Source organism: Thalassophryne amazonica, chromosome 23 (assembly GCF_902500255.1).
Source record: "Thalassophryne amazonica chromosome 23, fThaAma1.1, whole genome shotgun sequence".
NCBI lineage: Eukaryota > Metazoa > Chordata > Actinopteri > Batrachoidiformes > Batrachoididae > Thalassophryne > Thalassophryne amazonica.
This window is the reverse complement of record NC_047125.1, coordinates 23,124,604-23,150,492: the sequence shown is the minus strand read 5'-3', so window position 1 is coordinate 23,150,492 and position 25,889 is coordinate 23,124,604. Positions and strand designations below refer to the sequence as shown.

The following is a 25,889-nucleotide window of genomic DNA, read 5'->3' as shown; positions in this document are numbered from 1 at the left end:
AGCCTCTGAGGATGTTCATTCAGTTGTTTAATTTTGTAGAAAAAAAGCAGATCACAGACATGACACAAAACTAAAGTCATTTCAAATGGCAACTTTCTGGCTTTAAGAAACACTATAAGAAATCAAGAAAAAAAGATTGTGGCAGCCAGTAACGGTTACATTTTTAGACCAAGCAGAGGAAAAAAATATGGAATCACTCAATTCTGAGGAAACAATTATGGAATCACCCTGTAAATTTTCATCCCCAAAACTAACACCTGCATCATATCAGATCTGCTCGTTAGTCTGGATCTAAAAAGGAGTGAACACACCTTGGAGAGCTGTTGCGCCAAGTGGACTGACATGAATCATGGCTCCAACATGAGAGATGTCAGTTGAAACAAAGGAGAGGATTATCAAACTCTTAAAAGAGGGTAAAATCATCATGCAATGTTGCAAAAGATGTTGGTTATTCACAGTCAGCTGTGTCTAAACTCTGGACCAAATACAAACAACATGGGAAGGTTGTTAAAGGCAAACATACTGGTAGACCAAGGAAGACATCAAAGTGTCAAGACAGAAAACTTAAAACAATATGTCTCAAAAATCGAAAAATGCACAACAAAACAAATGGGGAATGAATGGGAGGAAACTGGAGTCAGCGTCTGTGACCGAACTGTAAGAAACCGCCTAAAGGAAATGGGATTTACATACAGAAAAGCTAAACGAAAGCCATCATTAATACCTAAACAGAAAAAAAACAAGGTTACAATGGGCTAAGGAAAAGCATTCGTGGACTGTGGATGACTGGATGAAAGTCATATTCAGTGATGAATCTCGAATCTGCATTGGGCAAGGTGATGATGCTGGAACTTTTGTTTGGTGCCGTTCCAATGAGATTTATAATGATGACTGCCTGAAGAGAACATGTAAATTTCCACAGTCATTGATGATATGGGGCTTCATGTAAGGTAAAGGCACTGGGGAGATGGCTGTCATTACATCATCAATAAATGCACAAGTTTACGTTGATATTTTGGACAATTGAAAGGATGTTTGGGGATGTTTCAAGATGATAATGCATCTTGCCATAGAGCAAAAACTGCGAAAACATTCCTTGTAAAAAGACACATAGGGTCAATGTCATGGCATAGGGTCAATGTCAACGAGTAGATCTGATTTGATGCAGGTGTTAGTTTGGGGGATGAAAATTTACAGGGTGATTCCATAATTTTTTCCTCAGAATTGAGTGATTCCATATTTTTTTCCCTCTGCTTGGTCTAAAAAAGTAACCGTTACTGACTGCCACAATCATTTTTTCTTGATTTCTTATAGTGTTTCTTATAGCCAGAAAGTTGTCATTTGAAATGACTTTAGTTTTTTGTCATGTCTGTGATCTGCTTTTTTTCTACAAAATTAAACAACTGAATGAACATCCTCCGAGGCCGGTGATTCCATAATTTTTGCCAGGGGTTGTATAAAATCAGCAGCATTGTTTCTGAGCGTATTCATGGTTGCACATAATTACTCTTGTTCAGAATATTATCATGAAAACACATCCTGTAACAAAACACAGGATGTGGGAAATAGGGAACAGAGGCATCATCAAAATGACTCACATTAGGAAATGTCATGTTAATGAGGTTGAATCGACTCTGTAAGCGACCACAAATGTGAGTCCTCCCACCACCGGGGGGCCCCATAGATGCCAGTAAGAACATGTCCTATCAATCAAAAACAGGTACAAAGGCATAGATGAAAATCAATTTAACACTTTCTCAGTTACACACATAGAAACAGTCACAGGATAAGGAAAGTCTCTTTCTCACCTTGACATATTTAAGGTTCTGTTTCTGGCGGTCGTACCAGAAGCCGTAGTCCATCCAGAGGCGCAGCAGCTCCAGCGGCGGTTGGGATCCAAAGAGATCATGAGCCGGCATATTGAGGTCATCCAGGAAGCACAGCATGCGTTTGCCACCTGATGGCACAAAAACGCCTTTGGTCCTTTTCTCCACACGGCTCTCCACCATGGCCTGCATGTTGTTAGAGGACGTCTGGATAATTTTCGAGAAAAATTTAGAATAGTTTTACTGTGTACCTCAGAAATGTTTTCTTTCAAAATAGAAGTATTAAACTTTTAAAACTAGACCATAAGAGCCAGTTACAAATGTTAATAGCATATCAAAGTTTATGTATGAAAGTAATGGAACTGCTCAAACATTTACCCGAAGCTACTGCTAACCTCTAACTTTTACTATATGAATTAAACTTTGGATTTTTTTTTTTCTTTTTGGCTCTAAAAGCCTGAAAAACTGACCTAAAGAGCAGAAATTTTAATATGTTGAACAATAAACACGAAGGTTCCCGAAATGGCTTACCATAGCAAGATCAGTTGATGATTAAACAAATAAATGATATTAAACTGCAGTTTAGAGAATTTTTCATGTTAAATTTGTGCATCGAGACTTCACATAAAAGACAAAGGAAATTAGGAAAGGGATAACTGATTCTTCATGGCTCTAAACAACTCGCTACAGTGCAAAATACAATTTTAGGCAAACACACCACTATATGCACAATAACACTAAAGTACAACACATTTACCCGAATATTCTTTTCAAAAATATGCTCATCAAGTCAAAGCGGTTTGTTTGCATACCAACCTGAGAGGACATGCTGACCGTGAGGACAGTCCACCGGGACTTATCTAAGCCCTGCAGGACACTCTGGGCCACTGAGGTCTTACCAGTGCCGACTGGCCCAGTGAGCAGCACTGGGTACTGAGCCGACACCAAAGCAGTAACAAGGAAATTATAGCGAACGGTGTCCACTGTTGGAACTATAATCTTGTAAAAAGGAGCGCTGCAGGAGTAGGCAGACACATGTGTGGGTACCATATATTACCAACAAAGTCAACAATAAGAAAGACTGACAAAATTGCTCACTTGTCATCAAATTTCCAATCCTTTGTCAGTTTATTTTCAAAAGGAGCCCAGGCTTTGTTCTTGATGTCCACGTAGTACTCGTAAATAGTGTCCTGAAAGAACAGTGAAGGTGTTTCATGCACAAAGTTTTTCAGTCAAGACTGTGAAGTTATTTTGATGAAAAGAAATGTTCATGATTGACAACTGTGGGGTATTTAAATATTTGCACTGACAGACAGTCGTCTATAGGGGCCACTTAAGACAACAGCAGCAAATACAAAAAAAAAAACCCTGCTTCAATTCAACAAGTTGCATCAAAAAATGTTTTGCAAATTGAAAAAAACTTTTGCAAACACAGAACATACAAACACAACCTATAGAACATGTCTTCTTAATCTGGAAGTGTTAAGTTAGGGTTAGAGCAGATACCCTTCCTGAAGTAACTCCTAATATTTACATCTCAAGTGAGCAAACAAAGATCGTGGCAGAAAGAGAACCTTGATAGGGAAGGTGCCTTCCAGCTCCCGTAGGAAGTTGTCCATTCTTTGGCGTCCAACCTCATCAACAGAAGCACAGATGGACCAGATAAGACTGAAGATGAACCAGAGCTCCACCATTTTACTCAAACTGTTTGTGTCTGACACGTTCACCTGCATAGAGCACAACATTTTTGAACCATGATGGAGGAGGAAACTTTCAAATGAACATTTTACCCTTCATACCCCGTTACTGGATGTGGCCAGTGAGTCATAGAGGCGGCACAGAGAAATGACTCCATTGAGCTCAGTTGTGTGGACCAGCTCCTTACAGTTGTTCCTCTTAAACTTTAAAGTGCTCTCTGTGTACTTATCAAACAAACTCTTCAGATGCTCAACCTCAGCCTGTGCAGAGAGCCGCAGACAGACACGGAAAACGAGAGGAAAATCAATGTTAGCATCACTGACTAATCCTTCTCCTATTTCATTTTTAAAGTTGTTAACACAAAACAGAATCCTACAAATAAACAAACACCTTTGTTTCATTACCTCCTCCAATGAAGTTGGGTGGAGGTCATGTTTGTTTGTTTGTCTGTTTGTGAACAGCTTGTAACCCACAATTTTTCATAAATCATTGTGAAATTTTTACAGAGGATTCATATCCTGACAGGCAAGAACTGATGCAATTTTCAAAGTCACAGGTCAAAGGTCAAAGTCAGGAAAAGTCTTATTATAAAAACAGTTATAAAAATTTATAACTGCCAAAAAAGATCAAATTTCTTTCATATTTGACAGCATTATGTAGGATGGAATCCTTTATCGACTGACAAAGTTTGATCCAGATCTGATCTGAATTACAGATTTTGTGGCCATTTAAATTTAACATTGAAAACCCCATTTAATGTATATTATTTTACATTATATCTTAATAAATTTGTGTCTCATATTTTAAAGTGAGGTGCAGATTGGCACTCACTATCGTCTGACAAAGTTTGATCCGGATCTGATCCACATTGTGGATTTTGTGGACATTTTAATTTAATATTGAAAACTTCATTTGATGTACATTTTGCATTATATCTCAATCAAAAGTGCCTCAATCATTTGTGACAGTGAGATGTAAACTGGCACTCAATGAACAGACTAAGTTTGATCCGCATCTGATCCGTATTGCAGATTTAGTGGATATTTGATTTTAACATTGAAAAGCCCGTTTGAGCTGTAGTTTGTATTATATTTTAGCTTATAAAAGCCACTTCTAAAAGGACTTGGGCTTTGAAAATTTTTTCAAGGTAACAATCTGTGGAATTGGAAACATAGGTTTACGCTCTATGAGCGTGGTGCTCTAATTTCACATGTGTAACTTGTCAAAGCATATAACGATGTAAAGTAGTCACACTGTAATTTTCAAACTGGAAACATTCTGATCCAGCTCAATATACAAAAAGTTCTAAATATGTTAGAACCATTTCAGATCATTTAAATGAATCTTTGGGATTAATAAACACACATTTGGAGTTATATATTTCCAAAGGTTAACCCTCATTATGAATCAATTAAATATTTCTAACACTAACTCTTCAAGAACAGGAAATGGTCAAGCCCGCTCTTCTCTTGCATCCAAAGTGTAACTCTCACTACCTTGTGTCGTTTGTCCAGCCAGGAGTGAACGAAAGGCTTCCATCCGAGGTCAGAGTAATCATTGTAAACCATCCCGCAGCGAGACACTGTAGCTGGAGAGGCCGCTGCCAGATTCTCCAGCTCAAACAGCAGCGACACCTGCGACACGAGAGCTCTCCTTAAGCTTTAATAGGATACTGTATAAATGTAGGTACTCCGTTGGATTTTATTTATCAGGACTGAAATATCACATTTAAATTCAAGATGTCACACTACAAAGATAATTTTACTGCCTGCAGACTTCAGATTCAATACAGTGAGGTAAAAACTACCTACCACAAACCCCTATAAAATATCATCACAAAGAAATGAGAAAAAGAACAAATCTCAAAGACGTAAGTACATTTCATAAGAATGTGGTATTAAAGTTTGAGGGCCCTATCTTGACAACATGGGGCAAATACTTTTGCGGCGTGTCTGAGGTCTATGTGCTCTTGAGACAGTGCATTGAAAACTTCAGTTAAACTCAACTGCCTTACTTCAGTGAAGAAAATCCAGCACTGACACAATATGATCAAATTTCTACATTTCAGTCAAAATTCAAGCAGCCGAAAACTGACTATAAATCACCCGCTGTACTACAATAAATGTGTCAGGTTTTCATTTGTTTTCTTACCTGTTCTGGCATGGCAATCCTCTCTCCATTAATGAGTGTTAGCACTTTGTTGTCATCCATGACCGAGTTCATACTCTCGATCCACAGAGTGTCGACAGGCCCATCAAAAACAATCCACTTCTCATCTGGTTTCTCATCTGACGGGAGGACAGAAGAACAAACTGAGAGAAATGAATGTTGCATTAATGTGATACAAAGTCAGAACAGATTAACGTCCCTGGATATACCGCCATTTAGGCGTCACTGTTTTATGATCTTTGCGCGTGATTTTGTGTACAGTATGTGGCACCACTGCAGAGACTCAGCTGGCACCTTCTCATCTCTGCTCCAATGTCAATACTGTCCCCGAGTGTTTTTGTGTAAAAGGCACCTGCACAAGCTTTCCTCATCAGGGAGGAGAGCACTCCATCGGTCCAATCGTTGGTGGCGAGGTTGTTTTCACCGTACAGCTCTCCCAGACTTATAGCTTTGGGGTTCAGAGGATAAACCTATAGTGCCCCAAGGACCAAAGAAGGGAAGCCAAGAAAAGACAAGGGAAAAAACACTGAATTTAAACAACTTTAACAAGATCACTACAAGAACCAGGATGTAATGTTCACAAATAACACATGAAACCACAATTTTTAACAGTTCTCCAAGGAGCCTTTGAGCTCTCATTTGCACATCAGTGTGAATACCTCCCACAACAAATGCTTTGACACAAAGCCACTGTTGTTGAACCCCCATCCCCACAATTTGATTTTATTGATGGACCCATGACATAATCTCTTAATAAGGACAGCAGAAGAATGGGACCATGTTGTGCACTTTCAATTCCCGCCATTGAAACAGTTACTTTTTAAAAACTATTAAAATCACTATAGTACCTTTCCTCATCTCTTCACTGGCATCTCTGAGGACGTTTTGAGGATTTACATATCTGAAAATTCCTGCCTGTATCGATCGCATGCACTGAAAGTTCTGTCTGTGTATGGACTATCACATGTAAACCAGAGGAGCCACAATCGGCCAGTATGCGCGGTTCGTTGCACCATTTTATTGTACTACTGTACCACATTGACAGTTTTTTTTCTCTCTTAATGTACTTTTATGAGTATTCTTTTCTAATAAAAGCATTTTTTTTTTAAAGACTAGGTCCTCAGAAACTATTTTTCAAAAATATGTCTTGAAAAACATGGTGGTAGTTGGGGGGGGGGGGGGGGGGGGGTTGTCTTATAATCAGGGCAAGCTTATATTCTGGCCAATATGGCTTTGCTGTAGAGATATATGAAAAATATTAATTACTACACAAGCTACATGATATAGTTGGCACTATAACGCTATCAGGACTGAGGTAGGCCACGTGTTATTTAGAGAGAAAACGAAAATGTGAATCACAGCACGGGCAGGTTTTTATGACAAAGTAAAGAAAAACAAATACTGTCAAACAAAAATGAAAATCAATGCCGGGAGACTTGAGTTTTGTTACACCTTAAACTCTGACAATGATAACCAAATGTTATTAATATTAAGTGGTGCATATGTGAGCACAATGTCTCGTATGACATAATAATATGGAAAACATGTCAAAACTCCAACAGCACCACCAGGTATTGTGAGAGCAGTACAGTAGAACAGATACTTGAACTCTCAGCTAAAAATTAAATGACACTATATAATTCATAAGTCATATTATGAAACAAAGCCACCAAGGCAGTTCTTTTGATTATGTTTGTCATTACATTACATTCAATGCTTTTCCCTCCACGCACCTGCACCAGCTGGAAGCCCGGCACTCCCTTATGATGCAAAGCAGTGAGCGCCCCCTGCAGGGTCCTCCAGGTGACTGTCTTACCGCTGCCTGTCTTCCCAACAAGCATGGTGGAGTGTCTGGAGGTTTTGGTCTCATACAGCTGGATGACCTTCTTCATGGTAAAGGGAGTGGCTTGGAGACCACTTTGATGAAGCTCCGCCTCTATTGCCTCCCTTAACTGCAAGACAGAGAGCCAAAAAAATAAAAAAGGGCCAACTGATACACAAACAGAAAAATAATCAAAATTAAAAATAAATACACAACTTGTTGAACATCATAAAGATGTATGTTGAGATTTTACATACAAGCGAAGCAAATCTCCTTTTTACTCATAGCACTACAATAACAACTAAACACCATCACAGCACAGGAACAATGATGACTAACATCATAAAACCAGAACAGCACGGTGGATTAGTGATTAGCACTGTGGCCTCACAGTGGAATGGTCGCAGGTTTGCTTCAGACCTGTTCCTTTCTGTGTGAACTTTGCATGTTACGCACAGTATGTATTTTTGTATGTGCATTCTGTCATATGTTGTGACACCAGTCAAATAATTGTCTATTAATTCCAGTTTGTCACCATCTTCATATATCATGACAGTGTGAATCACAGCTGGGCCGCAATTCAATGTGTAAAATAGTCCAATATTACCATTGTTGTATTCTGTATTCAGTGGAAAGCACAGTGTCATAAAGTCAGGAGAAACGACCAGAGGTTGACCATTTGCACAGATTTCAAAAGGCTTTGTTTGAAAATCATACTGTGCCGTAGTCTATGGTGGGAGTTTCAACTGCAGGGAACAAGTCCTGGATGATCCCATTGAAGAGTGGCAGGTCACTGGAGGTGAGCTTGGCAATGTTCATCTCCTTCATAGACATCAGCAGAATCTGAGGAGACGGATAAGATCAGGTGAAGTTATAGTTACGAAGGTTCACAGACTGCAAGCACCAACTCATCATTTACACTCATTTCAGAGACCCTGAACAATCTATTACTGGGAGTTGGACTGTACTTATCAAAGCTGGATCCACCCCCCACCCCCACCCCCGTCCCTTTATTTATTTATTTTTCCTGCAGGGATTAATCGAACTGGAAGAATTGAAAATCAAAAGTTTGCGTTTTTCTCCCCAAATTAAGGGCGAACATACCTCTTCGTCAGGAACATTGGGGCAAGAACGGCGCTTTTTTCCAGCATATCGCAATAAGGAGGTAAGGGCACGCAGGCCAAAATCATAATGGTCCTGTTTTGAGAGCTGCTGCACTGCCAGGGAGTACAGCGTGAAGACCTTCTTAGCAAACATCTGAGAGAGATTGGACAAGAGAAGTGGGAAAATAAATGGACAGATATAATTAATGTACATATAGAATGAATTTGGTGTGATACGACACGTAGGATACATTTCAATGAATTGATCAGAATGTAAGGAACTCGTGCTGATTTACATAAAAGGTTCTTTCATTAAAGCTGTGATAATTCAACAAGACATATGTGGAAAGGATGAAATTAACACCCAGAGAGACTGACTGAAAGAGACATATTGATGATGAGAAAAGAGTCATCAGAGCTAACTTTTCTGTTAGCAGATAAGCTTTTCAGCTAACTTGGAAGACCATGAGGGGACCAATTATCTTTCACTAAATTTAGTTCTGCAGACTCAGTCTGACACTTGTTAAACTGAAGTTCAAAGTTAATTTTTCAGTTTGTGAATTATGAGTGGTTACTGAAGCTAATTTTAAGGTTAGCAGTGCCTATTGCTCCTCACAGGATAAGCCCTCATAACTAGCACATATTGATTCATTCTCCAGTATCTGTTTCATTCCCATATCAGCATCAGGAATGTTCATGTGGTACCTTGCAGTTGCTGAAGCCCTCTCCAAACAGTGTGATCTCAGCGATTAGAGTGGAGTCCGGCACCACCATAGAGATCGGTCTGAACATGGACTTGAGGTTGTCTGGAAGTTCAGTACGACCCGCGTAGCCTAATATGAATTTTACATGAAAAGAAAACATAACAACTCCAGACCGTGGTAGCTCAGTGCCGCCTGTGAGGAAATGACAGGTGCACACTAACTCTTCATAAACTGAGCACACACAGGCAAGCTGTTGAGGAATGGGTAAAGCATGGAGAGATGGAAGGTATGTGAACTAATAACCTCCATGATGTAATCTCCATTTACTGGGATGTTTATTTAAGATACATGTTGCTTCTGGGTTTATAACTGAAGTCAGGTGTAAGAAAGTGGAAGCCCACAATATACTTGTATATATATATAAAAAATAAATAAATAAGTGTAAGTGCTGGTGTCACTGACCCACCAGGGTTCATGGTGATAAAAATGCCACATGACCAAACCAGGGGTATCTCCTGTCCATCAAAATGGAATTTGGTCAATCCAGCAGAGAGAGCAGAGAGAATGGAGAGGATCTGCTGGGCAACAACCGACAACACTTCAATGTTGATACGGTTGAATTCGTCGAAGCAGCCCCAAGCTCCCGTCTGATCAGGGCGGACACAGAGGGCAACGTTTTAACTACTTAAAGGGTTACACTCATAAATTGACATCAAATCAGAGCTGCTAAATGGGAATAAAAGATAGATAACATTGCAAAAAAAAAAAAAAATCCAACTATTTTCCTCTCAGTTTCTCATCACTGCTAATAATAGTTGACCTGTTTTCAGTCTTATTATAAACCACATTATCACACTCATCCTCCACCTGCCTACCTGTGCAAGACCAGAGTACATGCGCCCCATGGATTTGTAGTCCAGACCCTCAGAGCAGTTGACAACTATGACATACATTCCCAGAGCTTTGCCCAAGTCCTTCACTGTCTCTGTTTTCCCAGTACCAGCTGGGCCTTTAGGGGAGCCCCCCCGGTGGAGATGGAGTGCTGTGGTCAGGGTCATGTAACATCTGGACAGAATCATTGACACTTACTTTACATAAAACAAGTATGAAACAGCAACAACAAAAGCCTCAGTGATCATTTTACTCTCTAATGAACTACAACTGTATGTTTGTATCTATGCTAGCAAGATATCTTCAGAACTCCTAATCTGATTTTGATCAGATTTAGAAGGTACACTGGACCTACAGATGGGAAGATGTGATTCAATTTTGATTATGATCAGTCAACAAGCAAGGTCAGAGGTCAAGGTTAAATATCCACACATGTTCATAAAAATTCAGTTCAGATATTTTGTTAATGTTACTGAACTTGGCTGTTTAAGAGTCTAAATAACATTTTCTCTACATGCCTGATACCTCAACATGTGAGCGTGCTGTCACTATGCTTTCTCAGCAGCTTTGATGTAGTTTATTTAGTTCTGACTGTGCATATTTAAACATTAAGTCTGCAAGACAGTACATCTTATGTCTGTACATCATGAGTACAGCTCTTTTGACAGTGTATGTATGATATAAAGTGGTGGCTAGTGCAACTAATTTTGAATTCTGCAATGCCAAATCAGTTGCAGTCTTAAGAACAATGTTGTATGTGCATGTTCAATAGAAATTAAAAAGAAATACTTCAACAAAATGTATACATTGAACATACAGTACATTTTAAAAATATGTAAAAATATTTTAATCACTTGATAATCAATACTATAATATTATACTGCAAATTTAAATTCTGTTATAAAGAATTCATGAATTATGCCCTTTAAGAAAATATCTAGTTAGAATATCTGTACGTTATATTTGTGCCACCACAGCATACGCATATTCTGATCATAACGTGTCTACTGCTGCATCCTATACAAGGTACACCCCGCCTCACGCCCTGTGACAGCTGGGATAGACAGACCCCCGTGACCCTTGACTGGAGTAGATAGGTGTAGAAAATGAATGAATGAATGATATCTGAACAGTGTGCAAACTGGGACCTGTCAGTAAGAGGAGTGATGACGAGTCGTCCAGAGTTGCCCAGGTACTCGTAGCCATACTTGAAGTGTGTGTTGGTCTGTCGGATTACGCAGTCATTTACATCCTGTTACAAGAACAAACAGAATAAACTGGAAAGTATTTGCATATATCTCCATCTGCAGTGTAAAATATCATTAAACGATTCAAGGAATCTGGAAGAATCTCAGAATCTCTACAGCTAACCCTAATCTGAACACCCGTGGTCTCTAATCCCTCAGGGGATACTGCATCAAGAACAGACATTCATCAATAGCTGATATAACCACACGGACAAGGGACTACTTTGTCAAACCTTTGTCAAGCACAAAAAAAGAGACACATTCATAAATGCTGCTTAAAAATTTAACCGCGTAAAAAAGAAGAAAATTACTGCTTTTTAAAGCATTTTCCATAATGTCCCAACTTTGTCCTGATGTGGGGTTGAACAAGGAAGACAGCTCATCTCCGAAAAGAAACAAACAAAATTAACATGACCAACAAACCTGAGTTTCTGTCAGTTTTTCCATTTGTAAATGTAGGCTATTAAACATTTAAAGATACAGTCGGATTTAGGGCTGTTTTGAGCAGAAGTGGAATGTAGCATTCATGAGCATTCTGCTCATTAGTGTACAGTATATACCTGCAACAACAAAGCATTATGTTTTTATGAGCTTAGGATGAGCCCTTCACATTTATATGAGAACAGAGTACCTTATGGAGGCTGTCAAGCTGATACAGTAGCTCAAAAGGTACATACTTACAATGCCTTACTCTTTTGGCAACATGGCCATTCCATTTTTTTTGTCTCTGGTTGTTGTTACTTTCTCTCTTAGGTCATACCTTCTCCCAGTATAGTCGCAGCTGGCAGAGCCATTCAAAGGCATTGATGTCACTGCAGCCTGCTTTGACCAACTTATCGATGACATCTCTGGCATGAACCTCCACTGTGACCAAGGCTACAATCTTCAGACGGAGAACTTTGGAAAGGTTGCCACGGATGAGGTCTGAATAGCACTTAAGTATGGAAATCTGTGAGTAAACAACATTACGATGAAAATTCAAAGGTTTCTTGGAAGACATTATCTAACTGGCTCAGTTTGTGAGGTGGCATTTTAGCACAGACAGATCTTCACATCACATCAATGAATACCACATAACATTCTTAGAAATCGAAAACAATACCAACCATTTCCATGTTTGAGCCAAACATACCCAATCACCATACATGTTACAATACTCTGAATTGCTTTTTCACATATGGGAACAGGATTACTTATCCCAAGAAGGTTTAAAATATCAAAAATCCAGTTTCATATGTAATCAGAACAAACTGGCGATGACCAATAATAACTTACGATGTATTTATCAGATATATTAGGCTCAAACATCAAATGTCTGGGATCGTCTAAAAATGTATGAAAAAAGTTTGGTTATGTGCCAAAAAGCCAAACAAACCTGTTTTTTCTTCATGGACTGGAGAGCAGATCTGTCTCCTATCTCCTTGTTGACAAGGAGACTTTTTGTAACATTAGCAGTCCATTTAATCTGACTGGCTGTGATCACCATCTAGAAAAGAATAACAATAAAAAACAAAACTAAACAGTTCATTTGAAAGAAGTGGGCTGTTGTTTTGATACCTGCATCAAAATCATTATTTATGTTGTGTACAACTGATTCATAGACAATGATGAATAATTTTTGGCATCTGGCTTTCAAACTTACGTAACACATAAATGTAAGGACACCAATGTACTGTGACCAGAACAGGCAGGTAAAGATTCTTGCTTCATGCCACATTATTTTGAAGCAAAGGCACCAAAGGTGTTTAGCTAGGGGAGGTGATGGTCTAGTGGTTAAGGTGTTGGGCTTGAGTCCAGAAGATCATGGGTTCAAATCCCCGCCTGACTGGAAAATCACTCAGAGCCCTTGGGCAAGGCCTTTAATCCTCTATTGCTCCCAGTCTGTAGTGAGCGCCTTGTATGGCAGCACCCTGACATCGGGGTGAATGTGAGGCATAATCGTAAAACGCTTTGAGCGTCTGATGCAGATGGAAAAGCACTATATAAATGCAGTCCATTTACCATTTACCATTTAGCTAAATATGTATCACATCATTTTATAAGGGAGAGATGCACAACCCTACCCAATGTCAATAGACATTGTTTTAAAATGTAGTTACTTCATGAATTTCAAAGACAGTTTGACAAGAACATGTTTCTGTATGTCGTTACTTTCAAATAGATGAAAAGAAACATTAAAAAGAGGGAGAAACAAATGTACCTGTCCTGGCCATTCTTTAACCCATTTGTCTCGTTGTCGTGTCATCTTCTTCAGAGCTGAATGACAGCTGTTCAGACAATCCTTTAATGTGGCACGCATGGTTTTCTCTACATCACACAGCCAGCTCTGGATGTATACAAACACCAGTGCTCACATTATCCATGACACGCCCTTTATTTATTTATTACCACTCAGGGTATCATGCTGTCAGATTTTTTTTATCTTTGCAGTACCTCCACGGCTCTTTCCAGTGTCACTGATTGGATGAATTGAATAAATTCTCCATCAGCTGAGAACATCCCTTTGGCCACTAAACTGTTCTCCACCTGGAGAAGACACAGAAGAACTCTGATTTTACAATGTTCTCTAACACAAAACACTACAGTGTCTCTCACGCACTTTGCTAAACAGACAAGCTACACTCTATATGGAACAGTGGAGGATCGTCACTCCTGCAACTTTTTTTTTTGCAAAATATTGGTAAGAGCCAGCAGTGACCTGCTGCAGGGGAACACATCTGGACAACTTAATTTTCAACATCTTTATGATTGTAATTTACTGTTTGTGTTGTGTTCATGTTGTGTCCCATGCCTTTTCAATATGCAAGCTCTTGATGTTGTCGAAACATTTCTTCATGTGTGGCTGCATGGCGTGTGGGTTTTGTGACTGTCCCAGGATCTCCAGCACGTCATCATTGGACAGGAAGTAGAACCGTGGGAAGAGCTGCCTCTTGGTCTCCAGGTACATGTCCAGTGCCTTCTGGATCTCCTCCATTTTGGCACTCATCCCTGACAGTGTGAGCAGCAAACCTACAATTCAGAGGGAAGAAATGTAACCCTGAACATGAATGAGATTGACAGGAGTGAAATCCTGTACATTACTGCCCTTTTAGAGAATAAACCTGAGCTCAGTGTATATCTAAGGACCACCAGAGGTCATCATGTCTAATGTTTAAGTTAACCTTTGTTTATATATTTATTATAGTAAGGTTTAAGAGGTTTTATTGGTAAATCTGGTCCAAACGTCAACTATGCTGTAGATAAACACTTTCTCTGAATAGTTTGGCAGTGTGGCTTCATTTCAGCTTTGGCAGCAGTGTGAGCTGTAAAGAAACATTAGCATGGAGTTATACCAGGGTGGTGTGTTCCCTTCAGGGCATTGTTATTCTCCTGAAGTCGGTCCATGATGGTTTTCCAATGTGAGCTAACATCTCCAAACTCTTTGCATTCATGAGGCAGCTGCTCCCTGATATCCTTTCCCTGGAAAATATTCTGGTCAGCAGAAAATACAGAACAGAGATGAGAAAAATAAAACCATATCATGTTGGTAGATGAAATAAAATCCATCAGTGAGAGAGCATCTGAATATTTTCATTGATCACGACCGTATGTAGGGGAATCACACTACAATGTGTGCAAATCAATTTTCCTCTGATAAGTTGGGCATTAACACACACTAGTTCCATATTCCTTTCAATTTTCTGTAGACATCAGCCATTTAATTTGCTAAAGGCTATAAATGAATTTTACGCTTGTGACCGACCTGGTCAGATTATTTGTGCGTTTCTTGATGTACCTGTATACTTCTGTATATGTTGTATGAGTGTCTCTTGCACCTCCAGGTAAATCCACTGACGCTGCACAGTGAGGATCTTCTCAATGACTTCCAGGACCCGGGACAAAGAGCGTTCCCAGTAGTCCACCTCCTTCTCAAAGGCTTTGGAAAACCGGGATGCCTTCATTGTGGACAAAATAAGTTGGTTGTCATCCAGGGTTTGAAAAAACTCTTCTGTGCACCTGGAAGAAAGAAAATGCTCATATGACAATGGAAAAAAAAAGGTCATAGTGCCCATGGGGAAGAAGATATTAATAGCTATGACAATCTAACATTTGACCCCAGTGACTTAGACAAAAGATCAAAAGACTGCCCTCTTTCCAGAGCTATTCTGAAATCCACACACGTATGTCCCAAATTTAGTCCAAATCAGGTTGGAAAATCAAATTTCTTGACCTTTCTCAGAATGATTTCTTTCAATGGCAATGTCAACCTTCATTGATCTACCACGTTTGGCAGGAATCTACAAAAGGGCCTGGGAGGAGTAGGGCAACAAACAGACATGACCTGGACCCCAATGACTAACATTATTGAGCAATACAGAACCCACCTACATGTGTGTGCCCCAGTGACTGACCTCTGGCACATCTGACCTTGCTTGAGAAATTCCATAGCCCACCTCCAAGACTAATGTGAATCAGAATGAAAATGTCTACGTTTGGTTGAACCATATAGTAAAACAACTACACATTCATTGTCACATTGTCTTTTTTAGTGCACTTTAACTTTTTTTTTTTTGGGGGGGGGGGGGTGCTGCATATGTGACAGTGTGAAATGCACTCAACGGTGAACTCACTTCAGTAGGTGATGTCGTTTGTCTTTGTAAGGTGTGACATCCAGCACAATTTTTTGCCATGTCTTGTCAATGTTTTCCAGGACCTTCAAGATCAAAACAAAAGACAACACAAAAATCACACGTCTGGTGCAAACAGCTACAACAGAGGTGACGCACACAGAGAGGGAGACATCTTCGTAGTTTAAACAACTTGAAGCTTGATGAATGATAGCTGAAGACTGTGCCTGTTCGATGGAAAGCTCCTTGCTGGCTGCACCGGAGATCTCACAAATCATTTCAACATGTCTGTCCAGATCCAGAGATATGATCCTCTCTAGGGTGAATTCAGCACTGTTTGGGTCAATGAAGCACTGCAGGTGTTGGCAAATCTGGTTCCAGTGCCTGAACACACAATATAGAATACACAAAATAATGACAGAACTGAACAGAAATTACTTCAGCTTCTGCAAAGACCTATAATAATATATTAATAGGCAATAATACTGTATGTGGAATAACAACTTCAATGATAAACTTATTGCCCAATGAATCCATACGAGCAAAATACTTTTTATTTGTAAATGCACGCATTCATTTCCAAACTAGCTACAAGCTAACAGCGCAACCACCAGCCACATAATTGAGGATGTGCATTTGTACGATCTAGAGCAGTGATTTAGAAAAAGCATGGAATACATACAGAAAATATGTCAGTCATGTTATTCTTGCATATGCACCTTCCTAGATATTAAAGTGTGAATGTTGGAATGGAGATCTCAACACTAGATGCTGAAAACAAGGTTTGGAGGAAGATCTTGGAAAGAAGATGCCACAGTGAAGAAAATAAAGAATGAGGTTGTTTTAAAACATTTAGTGTTGCACAGAATATTTTACTGAAATATCTATACTTTCCTCTGCCTCTGCCAAACTAAACAAGCATACACAACTTTCACCACAAGTAATTTTAAGCTTCCCAACAGACTTTTGTAAATAAATAATCGTTCATAGGTTCTCACTCAACAAAATAATGTATTGATAATGAGTGAAGAGATTAGTGAGTGGATGAATGTGTGGATGGGTTGAACATATTAAGTGTGTTTATGTCTAACTTCATGAATGCAAATTTCTTCAGAAGAAATTTTTGAAATATGTAGACAATAAGACAATAGGACAGAAAGTGACTTCCTAAGAATTAATTCAACTTTTGGAACATCTGTCTCATAAGAGTATCAACCAACAGCTATGGATTACAGAAACTCTATACAACCCATCTGAGACAATAAATGAACATCCCCAATTAATCTACAATGAAACTAAAAGTGAGATTCCCGGACTTGAATGAAATGCAACAAAAAGTGCACCAACATTTTGTTCTAACCAGTACCTGTCTCTCATTGCAGGGTTTTTAAGGTCGGTAATGAGAGGGATGACCTTCTTGAACTGGTCAATCTTGTTCTTGGAGAAGTCTACTACGTCCCAGCACTTGTCCTGCCATCAGACAAAGAACAGGTCTTCACTAGAGGGGAGGAGCCGAGTGCTCTTTCACTTTCCCCACCCACACTAAGATTTACTGCACATACCGGTATATTTTGGCGCTTCGTCAGAATTTTCAAACTGTTGAAAAATGTGAACGAATCCTGACGACAACCTCAATTCATCCATATTCCGTTTTGCTTTCTGTGTTGATGGTTCCTCATCATTTTGTTGTTTCCGTAACATCAGCGTTCTGTTCATCCAGCTTCCCAAGTCCAACGTCTTGCATGAATGTTGATGATATCTGAATGGATCAATAACTAAAGCTCCGACAAGCTGAACATGACTCATCCATGTGTGGGACAAAAAGCAACGTTGTCATACATTAACAATAGCGGAAAGAACGTTTTATCAACTACTTCAACTATTTCTGCACGTTCCAGCCATTTATGGTTGGAACGTGTGTGTGCGCACACGCTGTTGTTGTGAAGACAAACCTGTTGTATGGCTGGGGGGCCTGGCTGCCTTTTTGTTTCTGTCTTTTGTTTTTCCTTCCAGGTGGCTTGCATTTGGGACTGAGTGGCTGTGTTGCTGAGGTTATCAGGACCTCACCCTGATCACCTGCGGCTCGTCAGGACTCACAGCTGAGGTGCATCTATATGGAGTGGAACATGGTGGCATTTAAGACTGGAGTATACAGTGTGTATTTGCCAGAGACTCGACCTTGTGACCAGACGGGTGAGATCGTCGTCTCGGGAGCCATCTCATCATCAGTGGATGCAGAGAACGTCCAGGGTTTGATGCACGGTCTGTGAAAGAGGAGGGGGTGAGGTCTCACGCTCGTCAGCACACTTCCTGAGGTACGTTAGATTTTGTGACTAACATTTATACAGTCAGTAAATGTGGTGTCCCTCACACCTTTTATATGAGCTGTATGTTAGTCATGTATCGGCTTCCACTGCAGTGGAGTTATGTGAACTGGATGTTCCATGCCTGCAGGTTGGGAAGTTGATTAGTAATCAAGCCAGGAAGTGTTTGCTGTTTGTACACCTTTAAGTGTTCTCTCTGTGTGTAGAGTGTGGACTCACATAATGGTTCCTTCTTTCACAGACTCGGTTTGTTGCGGCCACCTGGGGGGTGTCGGCGGGGTCCTTGGGTCCGAACAGCTTCTGGCTCCGGACCGTTAGCGCTGCTGGGAGCGCACCACGCCAGACTGCACTTTCTGTTATTTTTTGTATCACTGTTATGTATTAAATTCAGTTAGCCTTTGTACCGTGCTCTGCTTATTTCATACTGGGTCCTTCAAACGCTGGTCGGTTCTCCGAGCTGCGTCCGACACATAACAAAACCTGTTGTCAAGACAAACAGATCCGGCACTCGCCGGTGCTGCGGACAGCACAGGCTGGCTGCAGATATGAGCACAGGCTGGTGCTCAGTCTCATACCCGCTGTCAAGTCATGTCATCATTTATGTTTCGTTATGATTTTGTTTAAAGTGTCAATGTTGATATTTGCTTTGATTTTCTTTTGTTAGTTTTGGTTTTGTTTCGTTCCTTTATGCGCTCTTGACTCGCAGGCTTTTCAGTGATGGGAGAAGTGCAGGATCATTCATCGACCTTTTCTCTATGATTTGTGACTTTTTTTCTTCCTTCAATTATCGTTGTGTGCTGTGTGGCCGGGCCCTAAGGTAACAGCATAAATGTGTCCATAAACAGCCAAGCAGTGCTCTGATCTATTATTTTGAGGTCCATGTTCAAACTGCTGATTTAGATTTAGATGAAATCTCCGTTTAAAGATTAAAATCTGCTTGTCCACAGTCCATTTTGATTACCTGTTTTAACATACAATGTGCTATAGTAGATAAAGAAAATGTCAAAAAACTCACCAGTATCCAATAATTAAATAACCTGGCCATTGTACAAAGCAGACTGATTACTACAGTGTAAACCTGAAAGTACCTCTTGAACTGCGAGTTGGGGAACTGACCTTGAGTTCTCTCTGGAGTTTGTGGAGTTTCTTGAACATGACTTGAGCTGTACTCTCCATGCTCTCTGTCTGCAGAGTTGTAAAATGACCAACTTTCCATATGTCCCAGTTGGTATTCCATTCCTGTGCAAGTTCCCAAGCCTCCAGCAGGTGGTCCACATTCTGTACAACACAGACATATTTAGACAAATAAAATAGTAAGAATGACATCATTCTTGAATTATAAATTGGACCGTTCCAAGGATTACAAAATAGGTGAAAATCTTGAAATGATACATGGCAATGATATCCTTATTAAAACATAAAAAAACGACATGTAATTAAAATTACAACAAATGCAAACATTTCTAAGTTGCATACGCAGAATGTCCTGGAGCCAAGTGCTTAACTACAGCTAACTGAGGATTGTGTGGTTGCTCAGGATGTCCCACAGAGCAACTGGTTTCACAGATTTGAACACTAAAAGTAAGTCCCTTCGGCTGCGCCCTCTTTTTTCACTCGGGGTCACCACAGCAGATCCAAGGTAAATCTACATGTTGATTTGAAACAAGTTTCACACCGGATGCCCTTCCTGACGCAACTCCACATTACATGGAGATATGTGGCAGGGGTGGGGCTTGAATCGGAAACCTTCTGCATTGAACCCAAACACACTAACCACTTGGCCACCACCCCTGCTGACAGATTTGAACACTACAGCATAAAAAATAAAAAAAAATCAATAAAAGGTGTAACTAAGCTGTGTCCAAATTCTCATTGAATGATTCATCTGACTACTGGGAAGATGTCAAACTGGACACCATGAAACTAGTCTGCACTGAGCTGAGCTGAAAAAGAGGCAGATAGGATGTTTGTTGATTGGTGAGACCTTCTCCAGCCTCTGGATGCCTTTGGATGGGGGATGTTTTATCTCAAAGAAATCCAGGCCATGAAGAATCATGTTCTCCTCTTCCTTCAGAGCCTCCAGTTGGCTGCGGAGCACTGCTACCTGCTGAAAGGCTGCCTCAGTGCTCAGTGCACTGTTAAATGGACCTAGACAAACACCACATACAAAACACACATTTGAATAACAGATATCATGTGTACAGTAAGTAGTATAAAGCTGTCAATAACACACAGCTATGCAAGCTGGTTCTCATGAAATAAGTCAGTTTTAGAGTTAAGGAAACCAGGGAGACTGTGTGAGCCAATGCACTGACAACAGCATGTTGTAAGAAGTGTTTGTGTGTCCATGATAGAGTGAAAAAATGTCTGACCACTTCTGTTGAACTCCTGCAAAGCAGTATGGATCTTTTCCTTGAGCTCCTCAGCAGAGAGGATGAGGCCACTCTTGAACTTCTCCTTGTGCTTTTGCAGCATGATGTTGCTGTCAATCAGCACCTGCTGAAACCACAACCACTCATCATTGAGCAGCTCCAGAGTGTCCTGCACCTGCAAGGAAAGCAGCAAGGTTTTAATATAGATGACTTCAACTGTGTGTGTGTGTATGTGTGTGTGTGTGTGTGTGCTGGTCATAGTATCACCAGGTTTTACATACAATTCAATACCACTGCACTCCACAGTGGCTGACCTACAATTCTGCCAGAAAAGCTCTTGGTACGTATTTCCTTAACTCTTGTAACTGTGACACGCCTACAATCATTTGAGGAATGTTTCTTTATTTGTGCGTTTTTTTCCACTGTTGCTCTGAGGTGCTTGGGTAAGTTGCTGAGTGCGTGCAGGCTGCCTCGGAATTGCTCATAAGTGCAAAGCTCAAGGTCACCAGTGTCAATTGTCAAAATTTTGTTTATCTGTGTATTTGTTCCCCTAGTCCTCACAGGTTCTTTGGCAGATTTCACCCAAACTTGATATTTGGTATATCAGTGAATGCTGACCCCAAAACTGCCATGAAAGAACAAATTCTGGAAAAGGTGAAGGTCAAAATATTTGAAGTTCAACTTGATTTGAACCAAATGTGGCACACACTTTGGTGGATTGCCCTGGTAAGACCCCCGTCACAAACAGCATGAATGAGGCCGAATGGTGTCAGAATCGGCCCACCTCCGAAAAGTGGTGAAGTGCAGGCTGAAAACGGCATACAGAAGTCTCAGAGCAGACTACATGGGCGGGCCCATATGCGCAGCTGCTTCCAATGTTTTGCACATGTGCAAAACACTCATGGTACAGTCCAGGCGGGACACCCATCCAACAGCAGTTTATGTGCACTCTGAGACAAAGCCAAGCTCAGTCACTGCACTATTTAGTGTAGACATTGTGATGTTAAACCCAGTAGTGGAATTTCAGGGTCCTCCCCCAATGAGAGGTATTCTCAGATAAGGAAATTCACTCAAGTGCACATCGAAATTTGGCAACATACATGACAACAACGAAATAATGATTAAATCCCCAGTTATCTGATTTCAGATTTCTAAAGAGGCATGAAAAAAAAAGGGGGGGGAATCACACCATAATGAAAAAACAAAACAAAAAACCCTCATTCAATCATATGAAGCAAAAAACTAAATCTATTTTTCCAGCAATTACAATGGCAACTATTACTTAATGAAAACACAAATGAAAATGTGTGATATATTTAAATTTTTGCCTGAGGAAAAATTAAATGGTAGTTCACCTTCTGATCCACGATGACCTCATATTTTTTCCAGAAGTGCAAACTGTTCATGACAACTGGAATCTGAACCTCCGTCTTGATAGACTGCCCTGCAGAGTCTCAAAGAGCTTCAGCATCTCATCAAGCTCCACCAGTGTCTGGGGAGCTTGTTTAGCCTAAACTCAAATGTACACACACAGCACATGATTGTAAATGTACAAATACACTGCAGGATCAAATGGTAAATTATGTGGTCAATTGCAAATTAGTATGAAAGAGTCATGCGGTATTAGAAATTTATCAAACAGCTACATTTGTTGACATGGAATGGCCATCTTGCTTGAGCAAAACAACTTAAAAATGCAACAAAGCAAGAAGACTTTCTTAAATGTGTCCATTATAGGATTATTTTTCAATTTGATGTGAACTGACAGTAAATTTAATTTGTAAATGCCTGAAGCTGACAACCCTCCACATCTCTACAACTTCTTAGCCTGAAGAAGTGGCAATGCAACTAGAGAAAGGTGAGCACCTGTTTGACTTCCTTAACCAGCTGTGAAAAGTAAACTTTAAAGATTTTAGATCCCATTCACGCTGTTGGATATTTTGTAGTTGATATTCAGTTGTTGAAGACGTGTCAGCTCAGTCTTCACCTGTTGCTGTTGTCGTGCATGTAGCCATGAAGCTCTTTGAGGCGGGTGCTGGCCATGCGGTTGAGCAGCTCAGTGTACTTGTTCTGCCAAATGCTGCAGTGCTGCATCAGGGAGGATTTGAGCGGCGAACAGTTCACCTTGACAAATCCAATGTTGCTCACCATCTTTTCTTGCTGAACACTGCTGGCCTTTTCTGTGTACCTGAGAGGCACAAGAGACGCACTGACAACAGCACATGTAAGAGCTCTGAAATTCAACTGGCGTAAAGTGGGGTCTGATGTTAGATGACAAAAGTTAAGAGATAATGGGAGAATGGGGAGGGTTTCAAAATCCCTTAAGAGCTTACTGCAAAAAAGAAGATGGCTTTTAAGGAAGGTAACTTGCAGGTGTTATATAAGCTTCAAAGGAACATTAAAAGGGAAATCACAGCAGGTAAACTTAAGTATAAAGGCAAAATAGAATCACAGCTCAGGATGAATGACCTGGGCTCTGTATGGGACAGCATGAAAGCAATTGTTGGACTTAAGGAAGGAGGAAGGAGTAGAGTAGAACTAAATGGTTACAAGCCTGACTCACTGTTGGCACAGGACCTTAACAGGTTTTATGTCAGATTTGACTCACATGATTTTAGTAGTACTAGTAAACACTCTGAACTTAAGCTCAGTTGTTTGGCATCTCCTTCGTTTACCCCTTCCTTCAAGGAGCATAGTTTTATCACATGCTTTAAACAAGGGAAGTCTAAGAAAAGTCCAGGCCCAGATAATATTAGTGATCACCTGCTTAAAGTATGTGCAGAGCAACTAGACCCAATCTTTCACCACATATTTCTTATGTCGCTCTCCCAGTAGAGGGTGCCATTTCTGTGGAGGCAATCTGTGGTGGTACCTGTTGCCAAGGTTAGTCACACTCAATCTCTTAATGATCTTAGGCCTGTATGAAAACTTACGTTATGAAAACTTTTGAGAAGCTTATCAAAGAAGAGCTCCTAGCAAAGCTGGAGAACCTCTTTGACCCATATCAGTTTGCTTATAGGGCCGGGGGGGGGGGAAGATGCCACAATCACCCTTCTGAATCTCCTTTATAAACATCTAGAGGGGAGTGGAAATCATGCGAGGATGCTCTTCATTGATTTTTCATCTGCTTTCAATTCCATTCAACCTCATCTCTTAGCTGAAAAATTGCTCAGTAATTTTAGCCTTGATCCTATTCAAGTAGGTTGGATATTGGATTTTCTGATCCAGAGATGTCAGAGGGTGAGGGTGAACAGTGAGTTGTCCAGCCTGTTAATATCATCTACTGGCTCCCCGGGGTGGGTTCTGTCCCCTCTACTGTACATCTTATACACCAATGACTGTCATAGTCTTTATGAAAATAGGCACACTGTCAAGTTTGCAGATGATTCTGTTATTATCAGCCTACTTAGATCACAGGAAACTGACCATGGCCCAGTGTTAGAGGATTTTGTTTTGTGGTGTGAGAACGCCTTCCTCCACCTAAACATCGCAAAAACGAAGGATATGTCCATCGATTTTAGACATCTCTCCAATATCCACCCGGAACAGTGTTATCAAGGGCCAGGATAGTAGAGACAGTAACATCTTATAAATACCTGGGCACCTTGATAGACAACTGACTCAAGTTTGATTTGAACACTGTAAATGACCGTTTGCTCTCAGGAAACTGACCAAATTTGGAGTGGACAAAACTCTAATGGCTTTATTTTACAGAGCTTTTATTGAGTCTGTCCTGTGGTTTTCTATTATTTGCTGGTATGGCAACCTACCTATCAAAGAGAAAAATGCACTTTTAAAAAATTGTTAAGGTGGCCAGTAGGATTGTGGGTGTGAAGTTCCGTAGCCTTACTGAATTTTTTAACAAACCGGTGCTTAAGAAAGCTCTGTACATTAGTCATGACCCTACTCATCCTTTATTTGCTGAATGCAAGTTGTTACCATCTGCCTTATGCTTTAGAACCCCAAGTGGGTCGAAACAAAGATACAGGAATTATTTTATCCTTCTCTCTGATCAAGCCATAAACTGTAATAACAGGAGGCGGTAGCTCTGGCCCATTTTGGTTATATGACTATGCATTTGTCATTTTATTTATTTATTACTACAGTTGCTTGGTTAGTACCTCTTTTTATATTTGCAGTTGTACTGTTTTATTGTTGTGTGGTTTGCATTGTATGTTTTATGATTTCCTTTATGTATGTGTATTCCTGCTGTGCATAAATTGTTCTCATATTAAGACACACTTGGTAGTTGTAACCGTGGGCATGACAACAGCAACGTCTACGACAGTCTGACATTTGACCCCAGTGACTGACCGCTGGGAAATCTAACCTTGCCTGGGCAATTCTAGAACCCACATCTATGTGTGTGTCAGGTTTGGTGTAAATCATAGTAAAGAACTTCAATTTTGACCTTTGACCTTGACCCCAGTGATTGCCATTTGTTAAATTTGATGTCACCAGGGCAATGCAAACCCATTTACATGTGTGTGCCACGTTTGGTCAACATCTGAATGAAAATAAACAAAAATCTCTCAACAGTAATTTTGACCTTTAACTTCAAGGACCGTCACCTTTATCAAATCCTTTCAGGGCAATTTGGGAGGGGTAGCAGAACAGATAGATAAACCAAATTTGTAATCTTTGATGAAAATAATAATAACCATAATTGAATCCTATATTATTATGAATTATTATGAATATTATCACTAGTTTTCTTTCAGGTTGTTCATGGTCACCCCAGTGGATCACCCATCTCTGGGTAGGAACTCCATTTTTTTCAATCTGCATACAATGCACACTTGGAGAAACCATGCAAAGTCTACACAGGAAGGAATCAGGCATTGGTGGCTTACTGGAAAAGAAAAGTTGGAACATATGATTGGTGTAATGTACTGTACCGATATATATCAGCTTCAAAAGATGTGACTGGTGGGTTACGCCTCTGGTAATCCTGCATAGAAGCATCCTTGTCGCCTTCCCAGAGATCCCTGTATTTATCCCATGTCTTCAGATAGGTCTGCAGGTGGCTAGCATTGGCTGTCACCCCTGTGGCGACTGCAGCTTTAAGCTTCAAGATCTCTTCATCTTGGTCTTAGAGGGAAAAAAAAGGTCAGAATGATGAAAGG

The 25,889-nt window shown here is 40.2% G+C and overlaps 1 protein-coding gene across 1 annotated transcript in view; it reads right to left on the bottom strand.

The window, feature by feature from the left end:
- Positions 1-25,889, bottom strand: part of dnah2 (dynein, axonemal, heavy chain 2) — a 74,663-nt gene that overhangs the window by 31,156 nt on the left and 17,618 nt on the right. The window contains 34 exon segments of the mRNA XM_034164185.1: positions 1,599-1,703; positions 1,809-2,033; positions 2,643-2,841; positions 2,925-3,016; positions 3,401-3,553; positions 3,626-3,784; positions 5,021-5,158; positions 5,676-5,812; positions 6,046-6,163; positions 7,427-7,645; positions 8,233-8,358; positions 8,620-8,772; positions 9,324-9,451; positions 9,789-9,969; positions 10,198-10,387; positions 11,362-11,465; positions 12,221-12,409; positions 12,836-12,946; positions 13,661-13,786; positions 13,894-13,986; positions 14,252-14,469; positions 14,793-14,931; positions 15,276-15,456; positions 16,071-16,153; positions 16,295-16,451; positions 17,434-17,537; positions 19,508-19,669; positions 20,376-20,539; positions 20,764-20,938; positions 22,119-22,198; positions 22,201-22,263; positions 22,581-22,591; positions 22,751-22,951; positions 25,662-25,854. Coding sequence (XP_034020076.1) covers positions 1,599-1,703; positions 1,809-2,033; positions 2,643-2,841; positions 2,925-3,016; positions 3,401-3,553; positions 3,626-3,784; positions 5,021-5,158; positions 5,676-5,812; positions 6,046-6,163; positions 7,427-7,645; positions 8,233-8,358; positions 8,620-8,772; positions 9,324-9,451; positions 9,789-9,969; positions 10,198-10,387; positions 11,362-11,465; positions 12,221-12,409; positions 12,836-12,946; positions 13,661-13,786; positions 13,894-13,986; positions 14,252-14,469; positions 14,793-14,931; positions 15,276-15,456; positions 16,071-16,153; positions 16,295-16,451; positions 17,434-17,537; positions 19,508-19,669; positions 20,376-20,539; positions 20,764-20,938; positions 22,119-22,198; positions 22,201-22,263; positions 22,581-22,591; positions 22,751-22,951; positions 25,662-25,854 — 4,877 coding nt within the window.